Below are 27739 nucleotides of genomic sequence, written 5' to 3' on the forward strand. Positions count from 1 at the left end.
GCTTGAAATGGACTTCAGTTTTCTTAAGCAAAGCACAACTTCTATGGAGGTAAATGAATTCTTTTTTCAATTAAAGCAATGTTGCGATGGAGTAGTTTGTTCATGTTTTGATTATAAAGTAGTTCCTTTGATTGAATTTAAATTCAAATTGAAATGAGAAATTACTCATAAAATAGTTCAATATGCCCTGTAGTGCTATCACTTAGTGGAATCTTCAGAAATATTATAAATTCAGAAAATTGTCTGGAATGCAGAAGTTGACCTGGGGAAATGGCCGTTTTAAATTTTTAAAAATAAATTATACACATATTCACTTAGAACAGAGAGTTAAGTTTAAGTTGTGCAAATGCAGATGTAACAAATTTGTAAGCATATGGAGCCATGTGGTCAGTTAACTAAGGAGAGTTGAGTGGCAAGGGTGAGTGGGGGGAACGACAGAAAAACAAGATCTGAAATAGAAGTACAAAGTTATTTATTATTTGTGAGAAATGCCCCCAAAGAATTCAGCATTGTTGATTTATTTGTCCACAGACTGTACAACACTTTTTCAGAATTAAGTAATTCTAAGTGTCTATATATAACCCATTAGTACATTTGTTGGCATCAGCAGCATTTGCTATATCCTTTAAACACTCCCAAAGTATACTTTCTAAATAAAAATCTTGTTTCTAGCCACAGAGACCTTCAAAATCACTCTTTAAATATATCTTTCTATTCTGTGCCTCTACCGCCTACTGTTCTGGAATTATTTCCTCCTCTTCTAGAAAACAACTCCTCATCCTTTAAGAACAGACACAGGAATAATTCCTTCTATGAAGTTTTCTCGAACTCTTCTAAAAGACATTAGTTACTTCCTCTGCAATGTTCCCATAACTCAATTACAGCACGGATAACATCAAGCTGTAATTATGTTTCTATTCTGACTTCCCCACTGGTCTGTGAGTCCTCCCTACCTTGGTTGTGGGGTGGCGCGGGGTGGGGGGGGGGGGGGGGAGGGGGCAGGGACCATGGATGAGTCTTTGAATCTTTAGCATCTAGCACAGTTTAGTAGACAGATGGTACTTCATAAACATTTGCTTGTTCATCAGAAGACACTGTGCTTACAAAAAAAAATCCTCAAGTATATTAAAAGATTCATAGAGAATGCAGAAAACTATTTTAAAATAGAAAATTCCTTTTCCTTTATCACAGAATTCTCACCTTAGCCTTAATAATTTACATTCCACATGCAGAAATATAATGAATGTCACGGGTAGACCCTTGAAGCTATTTATGGCATATATGCATCACAGCAATAGGCCCAGCATCATTAAAATGTAAACTAAATGCATGGCTAGAAATGTGTTCTCATTTAATTTACTGAGTCCATAAAGGCTATGACAGTTACATAATGCAAATGGTACCATAGCCAGAAATGCTTTGTTCTGCTCTGAATTCCTATGGCACTGTTTATACCATTCTTAAGTGCTTGATATGTACTATCTTGTAGACAATTATAGGCATTATTGAACTCCTTCCTACTAGATTACTAGTCACTTATTTTTTCCTCCTTACTTACTGCCTGTCATGAAATATGTAATCAATGAGTGCTTGCTCACAAATTAGTCTCTCTTGGCTGATCAACCATCCTTATTATCTAACCTCTGTGTCAGTTAAGTGTCTTGACTTTCTTATAGATCTAGGTCTCTAGGTTATTAATATTCAACCTTCAGGAAGAAGTTAGAGAAGTTATCTGAATGGTTTGATCGAGAACACCCAGGATATAATGTCCTGGAAAAAGGCTGTCTTATCTGATATGGTATTAATTATTTATGACCACTCTAAATCACTGGGTCTTTGGATTGTAGCAGAATTTATGGTAACAAATTCCTTAATTCTGACCTCAAGTCTCAGATCTCTCACAAATTCTCCATTTACCCTAATCTTTTCTATTTTTCTGAACTGATGACACAAAAGAAGGTCCTATTTGCCCTTAGATTTATATAAAACATGTTTATAGTGTGGGCAATATTATTGTTTGTGGTATAGACCTCCAAATTATATGAATGGGTTTATGGGAACTGAAGATAAAAGTGCTAGAGAGCTGCACTGTAGATGACAAAATAATAGTGTGGTTTCCCCCAGACAAAGGTAAAAGAAAGAACTCCAAATCTGAAATTAACCTCTAACACAGTGATGGTGAACCTTCTGAGCTCGGCATGTCAGCATTTTGAAAAACCCTAACTTAACTCTGGTGCCGTGTCACATATAGAAATCTTTTGATATTTGCAACCATAGTAAAACAAAGACTTATATTTTTGATATTTATTTTATATATTTAAATGCCATTTAACAAAGAAAAATCAACCCAAAAAATGAGTTTGCGTGTCACCTCTGACACACATCATAGGTTCGCCATCACTGCTCTAACACTAGCCCTGCTTACGTGTGTAAGAAGGTATCTGATGCTTTGTTGCTTTGCTTCATCAACACCCTTTTAGCACTCTCCTCAAATCTATGTCTCAATGCTCATTTTCCAGAGAAACTAAAGAAAGGTTAAAAATATTTTCCTGTCTGTATTTCATAGCATAGCCACCCAGGTAAAAACCCAAGGCAGGAAAACAGATCCAGTCATCAAGGAGACCTTGGAATTAGTCAGGTAGGGTCTTGTTGTAGCACCCTTACTTATTCCAGAGGACAAGATCTGTGGTTAGGAAAAATTCTCTACTGCTTAAGCTCTGACCCAAGTGAGTTAACATCCCAAATGAACCTAAACTTCAGATGTGTGGTCACTAGCAGAGTGAGTGCACATTCTACCTCCATCTCTACCTCTGTTTCTCTACCTCTCTCTCTCTCTAGGTAACTCCCCTATTTGCTCCAGCTGCCTGCCAGGTGTCTTTCTTGCTGTGTCTCCCTGGTGTAAGCTGCCATGCCAGCCTATTCTGCCACCCCTCCACCCCCCGTTTTCATATGCAATGACTGCTGGACTCCAGCTAAGCACTGCCTGAACTGCCTTTCTATGTCTGCATGGATCTTCTTCTTTGTTCCTGCTTTCATCTCCTCACTTCTACCTCCACCGAATGGACCATACCGACTCTCCTATTTCATTCATTCACTGAATTAAAAATAGTTGTTACATTCTGAGCTGGTACTGGAACTTAGTTTTTATTTCCTTACTGATCAGGAATCTGAACTCTCATCCTGATGATAGTGGACACTCAAAAACATTAAGGAATAAATGCATTAGGAAGGCGTTGGCTAGCATGCGTGGTCAGTGGGATGAGATCACCTGCTTGTTGGCTTTCAACACGGCCCTCAGGGTGGCAATCTGCTCCCGTTTGGTGCTCAGCAGGGACTTGAGCTTGAGGATCTCCTCCATTAAGGCTTCCTTGTCTTTATCGATCATGGGGGCCAGCTCCCGTGCTGCTGCTCTTTGACGAGACAGTTGCAAGGACCGGTCCACGGCTTTCTGCAGATGCTTGATTTGGTCCCGGATAATGGCATTAAGGTTGTAGATGTTCATTGGCTCTTTGCGGATGTCACTTGTATCTAATACTGGAGATGACGGTGGGGCAGTAATTACAGGAGAGACAGTGGGGGTCTTGGTTGGACTCGGTTCTTTGCTGGCCTCAGTGTTTTCTTTTGTAATTGGTTCAGAGGAGGTCCTTGATTCTACTGGGGATGACACCCCCCGCCTGGCTAACCGTGGAGACAGAAGTCCCCTGGGATCATCGGGCCCTTTGAGGCTGCCACTACGAGTCACTCTGCTTTGCCTATAGTAGTCCAGCATGACCCTGTTGGGGGTTTCATTATTACACAGACATACATGGTGGTAAAGCTGAGCTAGCTCCTCACTAAAGGTCACCAACTCATCCTGGGCTGTATTAAGGGTATTGTGATTTTCGTTGGCTATGCTGGTCATCTTTTGCAATTCCTTCTCCATGTGGGCCATCTTCTCTCCACTCTCCTTGGTGGTCTTCTCAAGGCTTGTCACCTGCTCATCATACATTTGGATCTTACTCTCGTACTTGGTCTTTTCTTCAGTATAGTTTTCTACAGATTTGTTGTATTTCTCCTTTAAGGCTTTAATTTCAGCTTTCAAATCGATCACCTCAGTCACTGCCACCCTGTATTTGCACTCAAGGATCTCTAAGCCATTGATGTCCACTTCATAATCATGTGCCTCTTCCTCTGAGACCCGGCCCTTCTCCCCATCCAGCTCGGTCTTGAGCTCCTTGCTGTTCTGTAGGCCCCTCATGGCATTCACGTGCTCCGTGAGCCGGTGCACCCGTTCGTGCTGCTCTGTCAGCGCCCCCTTGGTGTGTTCCAGCTGCGTCTGTGACTCCTGGAGATTGGCCAGAAGAATGGCCTTTTCCCGCTCGACCTGCAATAACAAAAGAAAGTCTCTGAATGCCTTCAATGCAATGCCATTGATGAACTGAATCCACTCACTGTGGGGCATAAATACATTTAAAATAAGTGCAACAGAGCCAATGTCCCACTATTTCAAATTAAATTGGAGTGTGTTTTCTTATTTCAGCAGTTCTGGTAAGTCAATCACTCTGAACGTACATCATTCTAAGAGAATATATGCATATTTACCCATCCAAATTCTCATGCATTATACACATCCACTCATAAAACTTGAATGTTATTCACACAATCTTATTTTTATCTTTTAACACTCCACAGAAAACATAACATGACTTCAAGAGATAGTACTTGGCATGGTCTTTATTTTGAAAGCCTTAGGGCAGCGGTTCTCAACCTGTGGGTCATGACCTGGTTGGGGGTCGAATGACCCTTTCACAGGGAAAACACATATATAATTACATATTGTTTTTGTGATTAATCACTATGCTTTAATAATGTTCAATTTGTAACCATGAAATTGGGGGTCACCACAACATGAGGAACTGTATTAAAGGGTCGCGGCATTAGGAAGGTTGAGAACCACTGCCTCAGAGTGTATCTGCTCCTTCCTTCATGTGGGATAAGTGGCTGTTTCAAGGTGCCTATGAATCATCCTTTCCTTCCCAGAGCTTAACCCAAAGTCAGGTTTAAACCCTAAGACTCTAACTTACAAATACTGCTGAGAACCTTAGACATTCCCTTAAAAATAAGCATTTAATCCCCCAAATAAGCATATACTAAATTTGAGAGCTTTTAATATAAAATTCAAAGAATATAGAGTTTTAGGATTAAAAGAACAATTTCCAAATCATTTCAATTCCTTTACTCCAAGATAAGAATTTTTAAAATTGGTAATTAATCTGAATAATATGACAATTTTATTATTACCAGTATATAGGTGGTATTAGTGTATGTTGAAAAACATTCAGGTCTAAATATAAAATACTGTCTCATTAAACATAAGTATATGAGAAATTATAATCTGAAGTTTTTAAAAACCATTTCTGCCTGACCTGCATGGCTCAGTGGTTGAGTGTCGACCTATGAACCAGGAGGTCACAGTTTGATTCCCGGTCAGGGCACATGTCTGGGTTGTGGGCTTGATCCCAGTGTGGGTTGTGCAGGAGGCAGCTGATCAATGATTCTCTCTCAACATTGATGTTTCTATCTCTCTCTCCTTCCTCTCTGAAATCAATAAAAAAATATGTATTTTAAAAAGAACCATGTCTGTCCCTCCATACCAGTAATCAGTATTATGAATTAAGAATTTTTACATGTTTAGAATGTAAACATGGTTTGTGATAAGCAAATATTTACATATTAAAGTATTATATAATAATATTTACATTTTAAAGCATTATATAAGTGGTCTCCTATCCTTCTGCACTTGCTTTCTTTTCTTTTTCTTCTTTTTTTTTAAAGTAAACCATCATGAGACCTGCTTTAAGGATAACAGATTGATGCTGAATGTCTTAACATCTAGAGAAAGTTATCAATTCAAACTTTCAGACTTTCCTGGATCATCCATTATATCTCTCTAAACTCTTCTAAATTCCTAGGAGGCAAGTATTATTATAAGTACATAATAAATACCAATTATTAAACTATAATAATTATTATTTTAACCACATATTACTTTAAAAGATATCTACCTATTCATAATACAGTAGAGTAGTATTTTTATGATCCTTTGTGGTACTTCATAGCCTTCATATAATTATCATGTACAGAGAGTACTCACTTGGCAAGGTTCTATCTAATATGGATGAAATTCATTGACCATTAGTTTTAACTAATCAAAACATCGGTCCCCCCAAAACACAGTTCAAATTTCAGTAACCAATATATTAACTGTGAGCAAATGTAAAGTACAAACTCTGACACTTTACAAAATTACTACATAGTAACATCATGACCAGTGACCAATCACGTAATTGGTCATGACTTCATACAAAGTCTGTCGGTGATTGGTTACTGTGTATCTGTGATTCAGTTCACTCATAGATAGCAAAGTGTGTAGCTTTGTCTTCTTGTCTCACAGTGATAAAACCACATGATGTTTTATAGAAATAGATCATCCAAAGAGGGAATTGGCAAAGGAAAGAAGGGAGGGAGGGAAGAAGGGAGGGAAGGGCAACAAAGGAACACAGACTGAAAATGTTGGTGGTGATATTTGAATCAAACATAAATGGAGTTATAGAAGAAACAGTTCAATGTGGGAGTCTGGACATTAATAATGTTGAAGGACTTTAGATATGCGTCAAAGCAATTTGGCAAAGGAGAATGTACAAAAACGAAAAATGTGGTTGTTATAAAAAGGATGAAAATTCCTAAAGGAAGTGACACCAGCACACTAAAGACACTCTCAGAGATATTTTCAGGCATTGAAAATGCAAAGGATAAAATGTTAGAAGCTGATCTAAACTTAGGTAGGAGAATGACGATTTGTCAAGGCATCAGAAAGATTTTCGCTCAGTATTACAAGTTATAGTATGAGAAGAAGGCAAGTTCAAATTGATCTTGATAAGTTTTTTTCGGGGGGAGGGGTTATATTTTTATTTAAAAGCCTGAATAGCTTTGATATTCTGCAAAATATAAAGTTAATTTCCCTGTGTGTTTGTGTTTTTTTGTGAAGGGGCGGAGGGTGTTAAATTTTGATTTCCGAGGTAAATTTTTTACAAAGAAAACTTCATTTCTAATTTTTAGATTACAGTGTACTAAGTAGTTTTACTATTTTTTTTCATTTCTCTATACATTTATAACCAATGTTTTAATGTTTAACAAAAAAATTTAAAGATCACAGAACAGTTGTAATTTCCTCATTACTAAGTTTGTTTTGCATAGTTTCAGCTTGCTTAATCACATTTATGTTTCTACAATATTATGCAAAGCAAGGGACTGCCTGTACAGTGTGGCCATGTATATTAGAACTTAAAATATAGTTTTGTTACATTAAATTATTATTTAGAGGCTCCTAAGTAGTAGCTGTGATTTTATGAAATAGTGCCTGCCCATATCTATGACAGGAACATAATCCACAAGTTATGTATCATGGCTACAGAAACCAAAATATCCCCCCAAAATAGTATTATAGGTAAAAAACAAAACTGAGGCTGCAGCATCAGAGAACTCGAGTCAAATCTTGGCACCATCGTTTACTTAGCTATGTGCCTCTGAGCAAGCTTCAGTTTAGTAATCTATAAGAGGAGGACAAACTGTCACAATAATGACATTTTGATGATTTCGATAGTGGATTTTTCAATATGTATTTTTATTGAGTTCAAAGAGGAAGGGGGGGAGGGAGAGAGAGAGAGAAACAGCAAGGATGAGAGAGAATCATGGATCAGCTGCCTCCTGCACACCCTACACTGGGGGATCAAGCCTGCAACCCGGGCATGTGCCCTGGCCAGGAAGTGACACATGACCTCCTGGTTCATAGGCCAATGCTCAACCACTGAGCTATGCTGGCTGGGCTAGATAGCGAATTTAATGCTCCAGGTATTATGTTAGCTACTAGAGATCCAATGCCTGAAATTTGTGCAAGGGGCTCAGACCCCGCCACAGCAGCAGCTGCCTCGGACCCCGATGCCACGGCTCTGTCCAGAGGTTGTCCAGAAGAACGTCTGGTCTAATTAGCATATTACGCTTTTATTATTATTGTGGCTTGTTAACATTTGGTAACTGTGGTCCAGTTCCCATGACCAACATGATTCCACATGGCAAACACATCCGTTTTCACAAATTTGAATCTGTGTGCAAAGCAACTCTTTCATTTCAGAGTCAGGATATATTTGAATACAAATCCTCTTAGCTGGGTTTCCTTAGATATAAAAGATTATATCTCAATAGCTAAAGATGAATTGACTTATCTGGACTATTGGGCAATAATTTTAAGTGAAAAACCCAGGAAACTTTATAATATGGTATTAGATGAAAACAAAAATCATTTCAATTTTTTATAAAGGGGGTAGAAAAATCTCTCAGTATTGTACTACTGGTATTATATACAATCTCAATGGAAATGGACTATTTCAGGAGTTTTGTTTCCTTTTTCTCTTGGAAAGTAAGTGAATTTGCTCTGAAAGTCTAAATATATTTTGATTAGTACACATGATTACAAAAGACAAAGCTACCTCCAAAAAGCCCTATAGTAGGAAAAGCCTTTAAATAAAATAGGGTTAAGTAAAGTAAAATAAAAATTGGACCAGAATAAAATGTACTGATTGTGTCTAAAGCTTGTTTGAGAGGCAAAAGTGTTATAATGAATGAGGTAATGCCTCTAGGAGAGCTTCCATCTGAATTCTGCCAATTCATATTTAACACAAACATGTTCTAAGTCTGAAAGGATAAGTCTCTCAGTTCCTTCATAATAGCACCTCCAGAAAACATCAAATAGAACATTGCTCTTGTGTGCCTACACTCCACATACAGTGCTATTTTCCACACTCAATACATTTCTGGGGAAATCACTTGAGAATGGAATGGTATCCAAATTTTACACACACACACACACACACACACACACACTTTCCAGATAATTAAGGTTGGTCTGACCCAAAAAATAAAAATTAAAATTAAGAAATTACTAAGTTATGGCTAATTTTCTAAAAACTCTAGAATTATATTTTCTCTTAGCTATTTAAGCTTAATTGTATCTGGATTTCAGAGAGTCAGAGAGCAGTGCTTAAACTATTTGTTATGGGTTGGGGCCACAACATTAGTAACAAAGAAACAGAATTTCCAGAGGATGAGGCCCAGAAATCAGGATTTTAAAAAGATTCCCAGGTGATTCTGATGTGTTGCCAAGATTGAGAACCGCTGCCCTAGGAGCTGTATCGGTGAAGATATTGCTTCGGCATATGTCTGAGATTTTGCTGCCTGTGGATTCCTCTAATATTTTTATGGTTTCCCGTCCTTTATCCATTTTGAGTTTATTTTTGTGTATGGTGTAAGTTGGTGGTCTAGTTTCATTTTCTTGCATATATCTGTCCAATTTTCCCAACACCATTTATTGAAGAGACTGTCTTGACTCCATTGTATGCTCTTGCCTCCTTTGTCACATATTAATTGAGCATAATGGCTTGGGTCGATTTCTGGGTTCTCTGTTCTATTTCATTGGTCTATATGTCTGTTCTTGTGCCAGTACCAGGCAGTTTTGAGAATCATGGCTTTGTAATATACTGGTAGCTTGATATCTGGTATTGTGAAGTTAAACAAAGGCTATTTATCTAAGGTAAAAATTTTAGCAGAAGCACAGAGAGTCCTTTAAATAGATTAGGTAATTTAGTTTTCCCAGACAGGATCTACTTCTTTTCATTCTAATAAAACTCATTAAGGCACTTGACTGCTACTGGAAAATGTCAATGGTAATATATTGGAAATAACTGAGTCTAAAGAGCACCAAAAAGCCAAAATAATTTATCCAATAATACCCTGAAAATGTCTCTTAGTGAATAAAGAATGATGCTAATTGAGTTGTTCACTATCAAGGTCTATTGTCAAGTTTATAGGGACTCTTAGATGAATAAAATAAGTTTTCTTGGGGGACTGAGAGAAAAAGGTGAAGGGATTAAGAAGTATAAATTGGTAGTTACAAAATAATCACGGGGATGTAAAATAAAGCACAAGGAATATAGTCAATAATGTTGTAATAACTATGTATGGTGCCAAGTGGGCACTGGAAATATCAGGGGGATCACTTTGTAAAGTATGTGATTGCCAAACCACTATGCAGTACACCTGAAACTAATACAAAATAATATTGAATGTAAACTGTAATTGAAAGATAAAATTTAAAGTTATTTTTAAAATGTTTTCTTATATGTATTTTTCTTATATATATATTTTAATTCATATGGATTTGTGTTATGTGAAAGTTAGCATGACTGGCTAAATTTAAAATATTCCTGTAATTTATTGCATACCCAAGAAGAAATACAGTTCAGTGAAATGTTCACTGATTTTCTCTGGGGGAAAAAAACAGCCCCATATATAGATATAGGCTTACCATCCTTTGCCCTTTCCTATACTTTCTATGCTTTATATATTTGTTAGGTCGGAGAGAGCCCAGGATCGGATACATGCAGACGTGTGACAAGATAATGGATTCCCCCTGGCATTTCTAACAGATCAGCATGCCAGACCCAGATACTAGCTTCTCCACGACCCCCACACAGATACTGACTCCTTCCTGAATACCTTGCTGACCCCCTGCAGCTCAAACTTCCTCAGCTGAATACCTCAGCTCATGTCCCCGCCCCTCACCCAACCACAGTATAAAAAAAGTGCCATGTCCCCGCCTCACCCAACCACAGTATAAAAAAAGTGCCCACCTCCCTGTCGGCGTGAATCCACATGCCCTGTCTTTGGGGGTACGTGTGTCTCCCGGGGACGCAGAATAAACTTTCCTTCCTTTCTTCCTTCTTTCCTCCCTTCCTTCCTTCCTTACTTCCTTCCTTTCTTCCTTCCTTCCTTCCTTCCTTCCTTCCTTCCTTCCTTCCTTCCTTTTCTGATCAACTCTCTTTATTTCCTTCGCCGCCTCCTGAGCCACCTAACCTAACAATATTGACTGTTTATATAAAGTGGAAGTGGCAATCTTCTTGACACCTCTAAAACTAATGGACGGTTCCAGTACAATCTTATAAAAAAATTGTGACTTATACCTGGTTTCATATTTACCATCCATTTAGTCTTCACAACAGCTCTACAAAGGAGGCTTGGATGGGATGCTCTCCGGGGCTTCAATGTAATTCTCTGCAGGGGGCACTATTGTACACCACACAATGCTAGGGGGCACTGTTTAAATGATAGTTGTCCTAGATTTTTATATTATCTTTTCCCAGCAGATGGCAGTGTGACATCTTGAGGAAGGGGACTGGTTTTTGTTGTTGTTCTTTTCCCCTTTAATTCCAACAGAGGCATCATAGAGACTAGTGATGGGGCTAATTTATCACCTTTCTCTTTCTATGCATGTGCCTCAGAGACGTGAAGCAACTCACCCAACATTCCTGATGCCCCAGGCAGAAACCAGATTTTTTTTTCCTTCCCATTTCAGAACCAGATTAAGTAAGTACTCATGGGTGGGAAAACATCATTTACGTGCATAGATGGAATCTTATAAGATAAGAAAAGGCTTTGGCCTGGGTATCTTGTTTCCAAAGGGTTTCTTTAATCCTTAGGAAGAAAATCTTAAACGCTGCACATTCCTGGCATAGGGTGTTATAACCCTGCTTGTGCCCCTTGACAGCTTCACAAACTGTCAACATTAACCAAGTGCAGGTGTTCAATGTGAAGGCACAAACGCAGTGCTCTGGACCCTGGCCAAAAGAGATCCTACGGGAAAAGGGAACGATGAAAAGAAAAACTCGCACATCAAAGTATGCTGAGGCTATAAACTGAGATACACAAGATTGAGAGCTGTCTAATAGTACAGCGATTGCTATACGAATGGCAGCCACACTCTCAAAATCCTTTAAGTAAAAATTTTATCGTTATTTCACTTGGTGGCAACATTCAGACAGAACTAAATTCCCTGAGCAGCAAAATTCCACCTGACTGAAGCGAGACCTCTTAGGGTCCTCACTGTTTCTTCTTGGTGTGAAAACTCACGTTTCACCACACAACTGTTATTGTTTGATCATCCAGTGCCACAACTGACCCCACTGGGGTGGGGGAAGCAGCATTTGCCCATATATATATTTTATTGATTATTTTAAACTGGTTGTTTTTAAGAAACAAAAGACTCCAGAAGAGCCTTTTTCCTCCTTCTTATCTGCCTAAAGGAACCCAGGAAGGGAGCTATCGCCTTAACTTAATATGAACCAAGTGTGGCAGACAGGGAGGAACCGAGCAAAGCCTGTTTGGTAGCCCACCCTCTGTGTTCCATTGCTGTGGCCCAGTTAGAATTTGTTTACCAAATGCTCCCTGTTCTCACCTACCTGTGAATTGCCTACCTTCCCTTTGACCTCCCAGTGCCCTGCCTCCCCTCCCTCAGCCCAGAACTGCCCCATTTGTCCTCGGGCCCCATGTTCTTATGGAACCCCATATGTACACACGTAATAAACCTGGCTATTTTCTCCTACTAATCTCTCTTGTGTCAATTTTTAAAGAAATCCTCACCTAAGAATATTGAATTTAGAGAGAGGAAGGGAGAGAGAGAACATCTATGTGAGAGAGAAACATCAACTGGTTGCCTCTCCTACACACCCCAACAGGGACTGAACCTGCAACCTAGATGTGTGTCCTGATCCAGGAATCGAACCTGTGACCTTTCAGTGTACAGGATCATGCTTCAGCCAACTGAGCAACACTGGCCAGGGCTCTCTCTCTTGTCAGTTTAATTCTTAGGTAGGCCAGTCAGAAAAACTAAGAAGGAAAGAAGCAGAAATTCCCCCTCCCCTTCAATACCAACCTACTTGTATTAGTGTACATTTAGCAACAAGACATGGGAAAGTATTACCTGCAAAGAAGTGGACTTTACAGTCAGGTAAAAGTCTATATGAAATTCATTTTATTCCATCCAGTGGCTATGCCTTCTTTCCTTGATTCAAATGCAACGTTGTGAAAACATTCTCTTTTAGCAGCCCACTGAGCAAGTGACGTGCAGGATATGTTCAATCGATGTAGCATTAAAAGTAAGCCTTATAATAAATTAACTTTATTTGTACTCTAGCATCTTATTTATTTCTGCTAATTTCATTCTTTATTCATCATTTCTGTAGAGGTAGGAAATTATAAGTTCTGTTTACTATACAAATAAATGATTGCTGGAGTCTTAACAGCCTCTAATTAGCAGCTATATGTTAAACCAGATTCTTGGTTCAGTAGATTTGTGTGGAGCCCAACAATTTGTAGTGCTAAGCCCCCAGGTGATGGTGATGGTGGTGATGTTATCCAGATAAGATTTCCATCAGCACTGGATTAAGGTATATAGCATATAGGCAAGACTCAAAGTAGGCCATTTTACAATGAGATTAGCTTGGACATGGGACTCTACACAAGACATCTAATTTGAATATGCTAAAATTTAAGGCCTAGCTTATGTTGGGATCAGAATTCCTTGGTTTTAGATTTATACCTGTTCTGCATTTTTAATCATATGGTTTCCTGGCTAGTTAGCACATAGAAAGCCCAAAGCTTAAAGTATTGCTGTGAAATATAACCATTATTCTTTTTTCTTTAATATATTTTTATTGATTTCACAGAGGAAGGGTGAGGAAGAGAGAGATAGAAACATCAATGATGAGAGGGAATCATTGATGGCTGCCTCTTGCATGTCAGAATGACCCGCAACCCAGGCATGTGCCCTTGACTGGAATACAAACCTGGGACCTTTCAGTCTGCAGGCCGACACTCTATCCACTAAGCCAAACCAGTTAGGGCTACAACCACTATTCTTGAAGCTATATATTATAGATTAAAAGAGGCCACATGCTAACCTGATAAACTCAGGGAAGGCCTGCAAGGTGGCCTTACAAACTCAGAGGCCTAAAGTAACCACAAAGGATGGTCTGAAATGAAAACTTTTTAACTAAAAGCAGTTTTTGGCAGGTAATCATGTCCTAGGCCAGCATCTGCCCTGACAAAAGTCAATCTTTACTTTAACTGAGCCTGTCTATTGTGTCTTTTTGCATCTACAATAACATATCCTTGGAATGTCAAAGTAATTTTCCTTTTTCTGGACCCCTCAAAGCACAGGCACCACTCTGCGGAGACCACAAATCCCCTCATTGTTATTGAGTTAATTGAATGGTAACTATTCTGTGTACCCACTTAAATAAAACATGTATGTGCCTATCATTTTATTTTTCATCTAATCCCAGAGTTTCCCGCTTTGCTTTTCCCCACTTCCCTAAACTACCACCAATGGATTTCATGTAACCTACTTATATCTCCTCTTTTTATTATAATGTATAAAATACGGTGCAAAACTGGCATTCTCTAGAGCATTAGCTCAATCCGTTGAGATTTCGCTTCCCAGCAGCTGTCGGCAGTTTGGCTCAAATAAACTCACAAGAATAAACTCATAAGAATGTTTCTTATGCTGACAATAGACAAATGCTTAAGATGGAAAGGATAATTTTCCGTCATTTCACTTGTATAGAAAGTCTTTGAATTCTTTTGTCAGATGCGCATGGAGCTGCCTCCTGGCTGCGATCTGATCTGTGGCTCTAAAAACTTTCTTAAAGCAATGCAAATGAGATGTCTCAACACTTCTTCTGTTGTGTCTTTATAAAATACTGCACTTTCAAAGTTGCTAATTAAAGAAGCAGTATTTAAAAAAAAATAATCTGGAGCTAAAATGTAAGAATAAGAAATCCCACAACATGCTATACAATCTATAAGAAGTTCATTCTCATGGCCCTAAACAAAATTCTCACCTGCATAAGTTGCTGCTTCAGTTTCTGTATTTCCGAAATGTTCAGTTCACTGAACAAGTCGGACACAGGGTGCAGAGGCTCCCCTTTCCTCAGAGGGGGAGTCCGGTAGTCTCCGTTCAGTTTCACCAGGGGCCCGTGGATGTGGCCGTTCATTTTGTCATCATTGTTCGGCTCGCTCCCGTCCTCTGCAAATTTGAGCCCCTCCACGGAGAGGCTGATGTGGTTGTCATTGAGGGTGATGTACTGGGACAGCTCCTTCCGCAGGTTGTTCTTTTGCTCCCTTTCATTTTTCAAGGTCTCCAGGGCTTCTTCCAGTTGGTGCTCAGCGATCTCTTTCAACCGGGTGGCATCTTCCAGCTGGCTGTTCAGCAGCACCGTCTCCTCTTCAAATCGCTTAATCTCGTGCTTTAAGCCTTCGTACTCAACCTGAATTAGATAGGACAGAGAAGATTCATAAAACTAAAATTTGCGTCTTACAAAACTGCCATTAGACACTCTAGTGGACCTAATCATTAAAAAAAAAAAAATCAAAACGTTCGTCTACAAAATAAATCTATAAAGAACACAGTAAATATACCCTTACAGTAACACAGGATGGTTTCTTTAGAAATTACATATCAATATAAATTCAGTTCTTAGCAGAGATGAAAATGTGTTTTGTCTAAGGATTTCTTTTATGGGGTCCAATGGTCAAAAGAGGCACTGCTGGCCTAATGAAACGGGGATTTTTTTCTTTCATAATTGTTTATGAGACTATTCACAACCAAGATTTCATCATCACTATTACTTGGTTTTCTTTAATTATTACTAATGAAGTAATTTTTATACCCAGAGATAAATTAGTTAAAAGATCACAATAAAAACATAATCTCAATAAAAATGTTTAAACGTAAGATGAGGAAGCAAAGGAAAATTTTATGTGCTTAAGGATAGAATCTGGAATACCTATCATGCAATAATATATATATAGTATTGTTATCAATGTAATATTCTTTTGAATTATGTCAAATAAGAGCCTGCTCGAACACCCTCCCGGTCATGAAAGTACAGAGGGAAAAGATTCCTACTCTAAACCAACATGCCTTCCTTGGGGCCTTTTCCACGGCACTTCTCACAGGCACTTTTCAATAAATATTTTATCTGCACAACTACCTTGTAATCTCCTCAGGAAGGGGAAAGACTTTTTATGCACTAGGTGTCCTTTCTAATGCTTCAATGTTTCCTTATAGTGTTTTTAACAGAATTCTGCTCTGCAATAAGTATTTGCTGAATAAGCAATTGTGGATAAAAAAAATTGAGTAGAAAAAATAATATAATAAAGTCATTATGATATGAGGCACTAACATTACCTATGTGTTTAGTTTTAAATTTACTTTTGTTTGTATTAGTTTATACTTGTATTTTTAAAAAGCTTTTAAAAATTAAAAAGTAGAGATCATAGACCAGGGGTGGGCAAACTTTTTGACTCGAGGGCCACAATGGGTTCTTAAACTGGACCGGAGGGCCGGAACAAAAGCATGGATGGAGTGTTTGTGTGAACTAATATAAATTCAAAGTAAACACCACTACATAAAAGGGTACGGTCTTTTTTTTTTTTTTAGTTTTATTCATTTCAAATGGGGCGTAGTTTGCCCACGGCTGTCATAGACCATTATCACTTTCATACATTTCTAATTCTCCCCCTCCCCCACCATCCTTCTTCACATAATCTCAATGCAATGGCTTGTCTTGCAACGATTAGGATAACAGTTTTCAATATAGTTTTAGTTAGGCTGTAGGTTTGGCTGATATAACAGAGACCTAAATAAGAGTGATTAGTTGAGATAGGAGTTTGTTTCCCTTATGGAAATAGTCAATCAAGGATCAGTAGAAATCTCTGCTCCATGAGGTCATCCAGGAACCAGATTCCTTCTATCTTATTGCACTACCTCTCATTTTGGTCCAGATGGTCCAAGGTGGCTTGTCATCTTGATTATGTTCCAAGCAGTGGGACAAGGTAAGGGGCATACCTTCTCCCTTAAGGACCTGTCTCAAAGGTTGTCCATATCACTTCTCCCCATATCCCACTGGCCAGTTCTTGTCATATGCCACTTGGTTGCAAGAGAGGTGAAGAATATACTTTTTACTCTGGGTAGACTAGTGCCCAGTTAAAAACTGGATACAACATTGGGAGAAGGGAACAACGGATACTGATGGACAACCAACACTTACTGCTCTACAGGGTCACTGAAATTTCACAGGTCCATAATAATATTATTTGTAAGAATTAAGTCATGGAAATTGCTTGGAATAACAGCATGTTGTATGGTGTTTTCTTCCAGGGCTGCTTATATACTATGAAGTTGTCTTCATCGTGACCTTCTCCTTTTCTTTCCCTGGACAATTCAGGACACCTTAGTTAATATTTCAACCAATCCTCTGACTGCCCCAGATTGTATAACAGCTTACATTTGCAGACATTAGTTTGCATTACAGACCTTTTTATTCTTTAATCCCTATTAAACTGATAACCTAGATCAGGGTTTTTCAAACATTACTGTGCCTTCTGGACCAAATCCAGCCCACCATGTATTTTTGTAAATAAAGTTTTAGTCAAACACAGTCACACTTTTTTTGTTTATATATTGTCTATGGCTGCTTTTCATGCTACAACAACAAAGTGCAGTGGTTGCAAGAGAGAGACTGTATTTCCTGCAAAACCTAACATATTTACTCTCTGGCCCTTAAAAAAAAAGTTTGTTGAGTCCTGGGCTTGATGACATAAATTTAGTGTATTTTGTAGATTTTTTAATTCTGTGATTTGTATTCAATTGACGGTAGACTTCCTATGACACCTGATCTCTTTCTATTTGGGCAGCTTCACTCACTCCACTCACTGGTTCAAGCTCCTAATATTCAACCAGATATTTTTGTCTTTCTCTGCTTAGGCAAAGGCTAACATCTGGAAAACTCTTATTTATCCTTCAAGACCCAAATCAGGAATCTAATCCTAACTCCAGTCCTTATTGACCCACTCAGGCTAACAGCTCACTCCTTCACGTGCCATCATTGCAAGGAGGCCTCGGATAATTAGAGCTCCAGCAAACTGTATCAACCAAGAAACAGGATGAGAAGGCACTTAAAAATTGGTGTCCAATATTTTTAAAACAGTATTAAAGTAGTTACCATGAGAAAAAAAATCAGTATTTTGTTGGGATTCCTTATAGCAACTTGATAGTTTAGTAGCTTCTTTTGTTTTTTTACTACATGGGGGTTGGGAATAGGTACTGTAATCTTTTCAAAGTCCGAAACTCTAAAGATCTTAATGTGGCCTGTATTGCCAAAACTAACACAAGCTTTAATATGCAACTACATGGAGGGCTATGAGTTTATTACCTGCATTCCTTCTGGGACTATATGTTCTTTGAGCCAGTGACCATGTCTTTTTTCCCTAAAAAAGTATATGGCTTTATAGAAAAACTAGAGGCCCAGTACATGAAATTCATGCACTCGGGGGCGGGGGGGGAGGGCCCTCAGCCCAGCCTATGCCCTCTCGCAGTCCGGGAGCCCTTGGGGGATGTCTGACTGATGGCTTAGCGCTGCCATGGAGGCAGTAGAGGCTCCCACCAATGCTGCTGTATTCGCTAGCTGTGAGCCCAGCTTCTGGCTGAGTGGCGCTCCCTCTGTGGGAGTGCACTGACCACCAGGGAGCAGCTCCTATGTTGAGCATCTCCCCCATAGTGGTCAGTGCTCAACATAGCAACCAGTCGTTCCACTGTTCGGTCGATTTGCATATTAGCCTTTTATTATATAGGATTCACAAAATAGGTATTGCTATCTAGAGCCCGAGATATAGTGAAGAATAAAGCAGACATGCTCACTACCTCCACAGGGCAGGGCTTCTAGTTTTCTGAGAGGGGAGAATCACCCCTAACTGCTCACCTGATGGCCCCTAGCCGCCTCTGCCTCGGTCCCCACCACTGTGGCTTCGTCCGGAAGGATATCTGGAATGACGTATCTGGATATCCGGAAGGTCATTTGGCTGCCCAGTCTAATTAGCATATTATGCTTTTATTATTATAGATAACCTGGAAATACTGTTCAATGAAATCAAACTGAATTGAACAACAGTTCCCTAGATCTCTTATGATAGTATTGCCTGATATAGTAATATATCCCTGGAAGAAATGTTTTTCATAATAGATGTATAATTGAATTATTAATTTTAACAAGTGTTTCCAATGCTTAGATAACACATATTTGAGTGCTTTAATTCAATATGTGAGATATTAGGGAAATAGAATTTATTATTTTCCCCTTCTTTCACCATCACATCTCTAAAAATTAAAACTAACATAATTTCCTGCCCTATGTTAAGTAATTGTTTAATACTGCAACCATGCAAATTTTCCTATCCCTCGCCCCCGTTACCAATAATAGGACGAGGCATAAAAAACTTAGCTGCTTACAGGGACTACTCGCTCCTGGAAGATGAGACCCAACTAACACAGCTTCCTCAAGACTCACGTCAAAATGGTCACTCTGTTGTACTTTCCAACTCAAAGCTATTATGTCATAAACTCGGCCTATCCCAATCAGTTTGCCACCTGGCAAAACCCAGTCCAGATCCTAAAATCCTGTGAACACTCTTCCCTAACACTCCCATTTTGAGACATTACTAAGGTTTTGTCGAGGCGGTTTCTTTTGCAAGAGGTCTAGTAAACAGCTTTGCTTCATCAGTGGATTTTTCTGACAGTTGCCCTGACCGCTCTTTATCACTGCTGCTTTTCCTATGCTCTGCTTTGTTCTAAAAAGCATAAAGGTGGGAATGCATTCAGCATGGTTTCATTTTGGACACAGAACCAAATCAGCACACGGAGGGATGTGGCTCCAGTTTGCAGTCAACTCGTTGATGATGTTCCATATATTTCATATTTAGGAGCACATATAAAAATTGGTTTGGTGAATTATAATTTCCTCTCTCAGTTGAAGAGTGAATGAAACAGAAATTTAAGAACAATTTATTATTTCCTTCAGCAGGTATTTATTTAATGCCTTCCATGGGCCAGGCTCTATTCTAGGTGAGGTGCTACATCTTAGTGGAGGGAGATGGAAAATAAACAAACCAATACATAGGAACTATAAAGGAAATAAAAAGTGCTATTTAAACAACATTTTTAAAGAAAATAACCAATAAGGAAAATGGAACATCAGAAGGAAAGAATCTTCTAGTTCTTTCAACTAAGTCTTGTACAATGCTAACAGCTTTCTGCTGAGAGAAGTATCAAACCAGGCTGGGGAGTATATTTTGTATAGAGAGCTTCAGTTCAAAGCAACAATCAGACCAATTTTGAAACTGAAAGTCAACCATCATCATCTGTTTGGAAAAAAAAAATCTGTGGCATAAATTATTATACTTAATATTTCGTTAATTATACAGGGAGTTTATAATAGATGCTAACTCCTATAAATAAAGGCCAACAGTAGGAGACAAAAACCAAACCAGCATTTCCTTAATTGGAAGAGACTGTGACATGACAGTGTACCCCTTTGTCAGGGAATAAGCCAGAATGGCCCTTTGTAAGGGAAATTATTTCAAATTAATGAACTAGACACTTAATTGGGAAATTGTCATATTGCATCTAGAAAATAAAATTAAAGAGATGTATGCATTTTCCTACTTGCTTTTTTTCCTTCAAACTTCTGAGTTAAGCATTCGATTCCCACGTTTCAATTACCGGTGGAAGGGCACGGGTAAACTGTAAACAGTAATCTGCCAGACTGCTCGTACACGTTCCCACCGAAACGGCATCTGGGTTAATGAGGACTCACAGGATACCTTGGCAGACTTTCAAGAATACGTAATACTGGCCTAAATTAACCTCCTGAGTAAATGAGTCTGCCACATGCAGGGATGGGAGGTTCCGCAGCGAGGCTCTGGGCGCACTCCTGCCTGTGCAGAGAGCACTGAGGACTTTCAGGAATCACAAATAATCACCGCTTTAAATATTTACACTTCAAGTATATTTGCTTCAAGGCCTTTACATACTTCATGAGCGACCAAAACAAAAAACAAACAAAAAAACCCCACCAAACAAAAAAAACACAGACCACAAAAAAGACCGTTCTTATTTTAAGAAGTTCATGAGAAGCATAGTTTCTAAAAAATTCTTTGAAGTATGATTTTCTCCACTGTGAGCTCAGTGACCCCAGTCAAAGCAAGAGCTGGAATGTCCATGGTATTGCGAGCCCTCCGCGGGCACACACAGTGATTCAGGCTTAAGGGGGAGGGAAGGAGGTAAGATCACATGGTGACATCCTGGTAACCCTTTTTTCATGGTCTGAAGTCATCCCCGCACTCCTTAGAAGACATCTTGTTCCCCCACATTCCAAAAATGGGGGAAATGGCAAGGATCAGAAATCAAATTTCAATTGTATCAATACCTGGATTTTTTTTCCTTCTGGATATTTCCTTTTTTCTCTTAACCCCTGTATCTATCAAAAGCAATAATAGTTTGGGATCGAGCTACCAATGAGTAGAAGTAGAAGCACACATCTGTGCTGACCTTTACGTCTACTGAGGGCAAGAGTGCTATCCTATGGATTTCATATCTTTCTAGCCTAGCACAGCGCCTGGTACCTAGTGTGTTGACCTGAACTGAGAAGTTACAATAGCATTTAGATCAGAGTAAAGGTTGTGGCTGAAGAAGCACCTTGAAAAGATCTTGAATATACAATCCAGCTTTGCTTAATTACTTGATAAAATTGTATTCATAAATAAATTCTTCTAAAATTACAGGTTCAAGAATGCTATAACTAATAACGGGAAATTAAACAATTAAGCTAAGCCTCACTACCAAAAAAGTTTTATTTAAACGTACACATGCAATCTGTTTAGTCAGGTTACAGCTAAAAAAAGAAATCAGGCATTTTCTTTTTCTTATAATTTTGTTCTTACTGCTTTATATTTCTTAAGCCATTTGCTTATATAATGCAAATGTAATTTTCAGAGAGAGAGAGAGAGAGGGAGAGAGAGAGAGGGAGAGAGAGGATTGTTGGGAGACCTTAAGTTTGTAATACAAAACAAGCTTATAGATCGGGTTTTTAATAAGTTCTCAGGTTATTATAATACATATGATTTACTCCTGAAAAAAGTTAACATCGAGCTAAAGTAAAAACTGAAATTTTTCTTACCCAATGAAACTTTATTGTAAATCATACAACTTCTAGGTTTGCCTTCTAAATTTTAGCTAAAATAGAAGGATTGGGAAATTTCTTAGCTAAAATAGAAATGCTGGGGAATTTCAGCACATAAATATTGTAGGGAGATTAAGGCATAGTTTGACAGGTTCCTAACAAAGAAATAAAAAGAAGACTTAACCTTAATGCCCGAAGACGTGGTCCATCTGGAGTGTAACCAAATAACTTCTTAAATCTTACCTGGTTCTGTTTTAATGTGGACACAAGTTTCTGCAACGTGATGTTTTCTTCTTCCAGCTCAGTATAGTCCTGAAGGAGCCGGGCCTCTCGGAATTTATATTCTCGAATTTCATCCTTCATCCGGATTCGCTGTAGCTCCATCATTTCATTGTTCTGAAACAATACAATAAACCATCAATACAAACCCTTCTCATTCTAGGTAGTATGAAGTGTAAAGTCTGGGTAGTTAAAAATACTCATCTGCCATTTAATAATGGCAATAGATGCTGAGAAATTTGTTTTCAGGCGATTTCTTTGTGGCGTGAACATCACAGAGTGCATTTACACAAACCTAGGTGGTCCAGCCTACTACACCCCTACGCTCTATGGTCTAGCAGTGGTCGGCAAACTCATTAGTCAACAGAGCCAAATATCAACAGTACAACGATTGAAATTTCTTTTGAGCCAAATTTTTTAAACTTAAACTATATAGGTAGGTACATTGTTATTGACTTAATTAGGGTACTCCTAAGCTGGCCTTTGCTAAAAACATCCTGAATCTGATTGAGGTATGTTCGCTGAGGTCGACCCCTTCCAACTCTCCCATCCACACTCGTCTTGTATACTTGTTTCTTCTATCTCCTTTCGTTCATCCTCTCTGTATGTCCAAACCATCTCAACATACCTTTCTCATCTTCTTTCCCTCCACAACGTCCCCTAAAATTAACTTAATAAACTTTACTTAAAGTTTTAAGTCAACTTCTCACTGTACATGCGCCTGCACGTGGTATTTTGTGGAAGAGCTACACTCAAAGGGCCAAAGAGCCGCATGTGGCTTGCGAGCCGCAGTTTGCCGACCACTGGTATAGCCTATTGCTCCTAGGCTACAAGCCTGTACAGCATGCTACTGCACTGCACAAAAACAACACAAGGGTAAATAAAATACAACAGAACGTGATTCAATCAAGAGACACAGTAAATACAAGATGTATTTTATAAAGGAAATTACAAAGTGTTTAATGCTGCTGCCGGCATAACACGGCATACTGTCTCAGAGCAAACTTCTTTTATATAAGTAGGAAGAGTACACTCTAATATAATGATTAAAAGTATAGTAAACACATAAACCACTACAATAGTCATTTACTATCATTATCAAGTATTATGTATTATACATAATTGTACTAGTATGTGTTATTCTTTTATATGATTGGCAGTGCAGTAGGCTTGTTTATACCAGCATCCCCACAAACATGTGAGTAATGTATTGTCCTACTATGTTAGGACAGCCCTGATGTCACTAGGTGATAGGAATTTTTTTAATCCTTACCCAAGGATATGGGTTGTTTTTTTTTAATTTAGTTGAGAAAAGAGAAAAAGGGAGTGGGGAGAGAAAGAGAAGGAGCAACATCGATGTGAGAAACATCAATGAGTTGCCTTCCCTAAGTGCACGAATCTGGATCGCATCTGCAACCTAGTTATGTGCCCTGACTGGGAATTGAATCCCCAACCTTTGGTGTACAGATGACGCTCCAACCAACTGAGCCATCTGGCCACGGCAGCGACAGTAATTTTTAAGCTCTATTTTAATCTTATAGAACCACTGTACATATGCGGTCCATCGTTGACCAAAACATTGTTATGTGGCACACGACTGTACCATAATTTCAAAGCAAAGACGGTATTGCAAAATGTCTGGCTATTTTATTTGTGTGTGATTCACCCCCTCAACTTTCTTGATTTTTATTGAGGTTTTTTTTTTTTTAATTTTTTTAGAGAGAGAGAGAGAAGATAGGAGAGGGAGAGGGAGAGAGAGAGAAACATCAATGTGAGACAGTATTGCAAGAACTGAGATGCGGTATGAAAATATTGATCACAAAGTAACAGGTGCTGCTAATACTACTGAGGTTTGTTGCCTACATTCAAATGGAAGAAAACGCTAAGTTTCTGTCTGAGTTTAGTGAAAATAGATATATAATTATTTTTCCCATCCACATTTCCCATCCTGAATTCTATCCATAATCTCCAAGGACTCAGATTAGGAAACTCTTCTGTTTCTACTTGTCTCTTAGGCCTCAGTTCAAATGTCACCTTCTCAGAGAGGCTTCCCTGAATAGCTAATATAAAACAGCTCCCCCCTTTACTCACCATCACCCTATTTTATAGATCAGCATCTAGCACTGAGTAGGTACTCAAAAAATAACTGTTTTGGGGAGGGTGCTGGAGTAGGGTGGAGGGGGTCAATGGAGGACATCTGTAATACTTCCAACAATAAAAATAAATTTTAAAAAACCAAAAAACCCCAAACTCATCTTAATTCCATCACCCAGAGAGATCACTGTTAATGCTTTAATCTGTATCCCTTTACACATCTTGTCTATACATATCTGTACATATGTTTAAGAAATGAATCTTGCCCTAACCGGTTTGGCTCAGTGGATAGAGCATTGGCCTGCAGACTGAAGGGTCCCAGGTTCGATTTCTCTCAAGGGCATGTACCTTGGTTGTGGGCACATCCCCAGTGGGAAGTGTGCAGGAGTCAGCTGAATCGCTGTTTCTCTCTCATCGATGTTTCTAACTCTCTATCCCTCTCCCTTCCTCTCTGTAAAAAAAATCAATAAAATAAGAAAATAAAAAGAAATGAATCTTATGATGCAAAGATATTTTACAGCCTATTTTCTCACTCAATAAATTGCATAACTCCTTCCATGCTAAAAAAAATATATAATAATACTAATTGTTGAGGGAATAGTGTAGCACTAATCATTACTTGAAATTGGTTCTTTCCTTACTGTTTACACTTTTTACCTTGACTAAATTTCCTTTTCATCTGAATATAATAAACATTTCTGTGTTGTTCATCAATGTGTTCTAATTTCTGGCACATTTTAGGCCCTCATATCCATGGAATGAAAAACAAAACAGTAAGCAAATGGTTAAACACAAAATTTTAAAAGAATATTATTGCATGGATGGTGGCGTTTTGTCTTGCATTGTTTTAGAGTGTGGAACAAAGGGAAAATAACACACTTTGAACTAAAATATGCCTAGATAACTAGGCATTTAATTCTTCTTCACTACATAGTGACTTGGAGGCAGAAACATTACTTTATTCCCTGCTCCCTGGACAATACTTTGAGCATACATGCTCAAAAGTATACAATAAAAAATGATAAAGTTTGGTGATAAAGCCAAATTATAAAATTTCATTAAATTATTTTATTTTGCAGAAACATGAATCCTTGATGTTTTTTCTACTTCTCAAAAGATCTACTATAACTGAATGATATATAAATAGTTTTCCTTATTTATGTGTATAACAACATGAGGAAGCCTGATAAATTGGATGCCAGTAATTTATATAAAATTTGTAAAGGAAATGTTAAGATACAAGAGATTCTGTAAAATGTGTGTACACTTGTAAAAAATGTGATGACCAGAGGCCTAGTTTGCATATACTGAGAGTTAACCATAAAATTTTATATAGTAAGATAGTAAATGTCAAGATAAGTTTAAGACCACGGCAAAGCTAATGAGGATCTCTAACCAATAACTCATAAAATAGCTAATGAAACTCCTGATGCTAATTAAGGAAAAGCTTGGCTGGGAAACTGGTTAAATCGAAAGGCTTGCTAGCAATAAAACACACGTAAGACCCAGAGAGAAAGAAAACTAGTCTTATTTATTCTGCTGAAAATCCTTGTTTTCATTGCCAAAGGTTAAATTCTATGGGCAATATTCTTTGCTTCCATAATAAACTTAAAAGATCGCTACTGCTGTTTTGTGCACCACTCATGATACTTATCCCCCACAATGTTTTTCTTACTGGGATACGATGGTGCTGAACTCTACTAAAACAATTCCATGGAGAATAATGAGAGTGAGAAAAACAAAGCATGAGAGAAAGGGGAGAACATGGCACAAGCAGGGACAGCTTTAGCCTTGCCTTTCACCTCCAGAGACCCGAGTCTCAGCTATTCCTCAGGGGCGAGGGGATTAACCTGAAATGTGTGGGATAGAGTATCCTCATTATTTTCATGGCACCTGAGCATAGCAGCATTCTTAACATTTTATTTTAATTAACAGTAAAAGGATTTCCTTATGTGGGAATCATAAATTCCCTCCACTATTGTCAAGAAGAAAATATCAATGTGAACACTTACTTCCACACTCCAGAGTAATGTATCAAAAATAACAATGCCTTCCAGTTATATGGCTCTTTGTCTTTTATAAATTAATTATATTCATCGTCACAGGAGACCTTAATAATAGCTTGTGTGAGATAAGTGACAGACGTTCCAGTTTACTCATCCGTAAAAAATGGGGATCCCAATCCTTAATATGATATGGTCATTGTGAGGACTTAATGATAATACATGGGGATCTGAGCAGGGATGCGAGACACACATAATTTATTGTAACCGAACAAGTGCTGCTGCAAAGGTTCCCACCAAAAGGCTGAGTGATCAATACTCGCGGGGGCGGCAGGGAAAGCTTTATAGAGGAAGTTACATTTGAGCCAAACCTTGAAGGGCAAGCAGTTCACTAAATGGATGAAGAGGAGGATAGACTTTCCAGCCAGAGGTCAACTTTTGCACAAAAGTGGAGTCAGATTTGTGGGGAGGGCAGTGCTACACAATCCAACAGTCAGATTGAACATATCCTGGGGGCACTAGCGAAGCTGGAGCAGTGCTAGAGAGGAAAGAGAAATTCAGACAAATCTAGAAAAGTGCTCATTACTTTCAGCTTATGCCTAAGTGTGGTGTGATTTCCTACAATAAAATGTTAAATTACTGATTAGTGTCGTTAACCTGTGAGACAGTGGGAGGGGCCAAAATGTTTTCAGTGCTTGGAACCTTCAAAGGTCTTAACTTGGCTGTGGCTTGGGAAATATGCAGTCTCGTGTGGTTAGAACAAAGAACTTGAGACAGATTTTGCAGGAAATTCTATGTTAAACAAAGCAATTTGGGGAACCAGGGAAGTCTTTTAAGTGAAGCAGCCATGTGATCAGACCTATGTTTTGGCAAGTGACTCTGTTGGGGGAGAGGGGAAGAGCTATAAGAAGAAAGAGCCACAGAGAATAAGTGAAGTTGGTGCTGGAACAGCCCAAAGCAAAAGATGATGAGGAATGTGGAGGAACATCAGTTAGATTGAACAGGACTTGGTCATTGGTTGATGTGATAATAAACAAATGAACAAGCAAACAAATAAAAAGAGTACAGTAAAAAACTCCAATGGAGTTGGGGAGAACCAAGATGGCGGCATAGGTTAACGCCGGAGTTTGCTGCCTCGAACAACCCCTTCAAAAGTGAAACTAAAAGACGGAACGGACATTACCCAGAACCACAGGAACGCTGGCTGAGTAGAAGTCCTACAACTAGGAGGAAAGAGAAACGCATACCAACACTCAGAGGAGGCGCAGTGCTGAAGTCAAATACTGAGGTGCCAAGTGCATGCAGAGCAGGCTGATGGCTGAGGACTCGGTTGGTGTTTTCAATCGGGAGGGAGTCGCAGACTCTGAGCTCCAGATCCAGGCGAGTCTTTAGGGACCCAGACTCAAACGGGAGCAG

General features: G+C 38.7%; 2 protein-coding genes and 1 long non-coding RNA gene across 9 annotated transcripts in view; 2 read left to right on the forward strand and 1 right to left on the reverse strand.

The window, feature by feature from the left end:
* DENND5B (DENN/MADD domain containing 5B) overlaps window positions 1-27739 on the forward strand; it is an 831092-nt gene that overhangs the window by 169911 nt on the left and 633442 nt on the right. The gene's annotated exons all lie outside the window — the stretch shown is intronic.
* BICD1 (bicaudal D homolog 1 (Drosophila)) overlaps window positions 1-27739 on the reverse strand; it is a 213200-nt gene that overhangs the window by 56589 nt on the left and 128872 nt on the right. For all 7 annotated transcript variants that reach the window (XR_001514569.1, XR_001514570.1, XM_015566614.1 and 4 more), the window contains exons 3-5: window positions 22191-22343; window positions 14772-15197; window positions 3269-4363 (exon numbers count right to left, since the gene is read on the reverse strand). Coding sequence is in view for 5 of the 7 variants with exons in the window: in XM_015566614.1 (XP_015422100.1) it covers window positions 3269-4363; window positions 14772-15197; window positions 22191-22343 (1674 nt within the window). In the remaining 2 variants the exon portion in view is untranslated. The remainder of the gene's footprint in view (window positions 1-3268; window positions 4364-14771; window positions 15198-22190; window positions 22344-27739) is intronic.
* Window positions 10622-10816, forward strand: LOC107183764. Its single transcript, XR_001514574.1, has 2 exons — window positions 10622-10676; window positions 10718-10816. It is a non-coding gene; the product is annotated as an uncharacterized LOC107183764 (long non-coding RNA).

The sequence above is a fragment of the Myotis davidii genome, unplaced genomic scaffold (assembly GCF_000327345.1).
Source record: "Myotis davidii unplaced genomic scaffold, ASM32734v1 scaffold902, whole genome shotgun sequence".
In the NCBI taxonomy this organism is placed as follows: Eukaryota; Metazoa; Chordata; class Mammalia; order Chiroptera; family Vespertilionidae; genus Myotis; species Myotis davidii.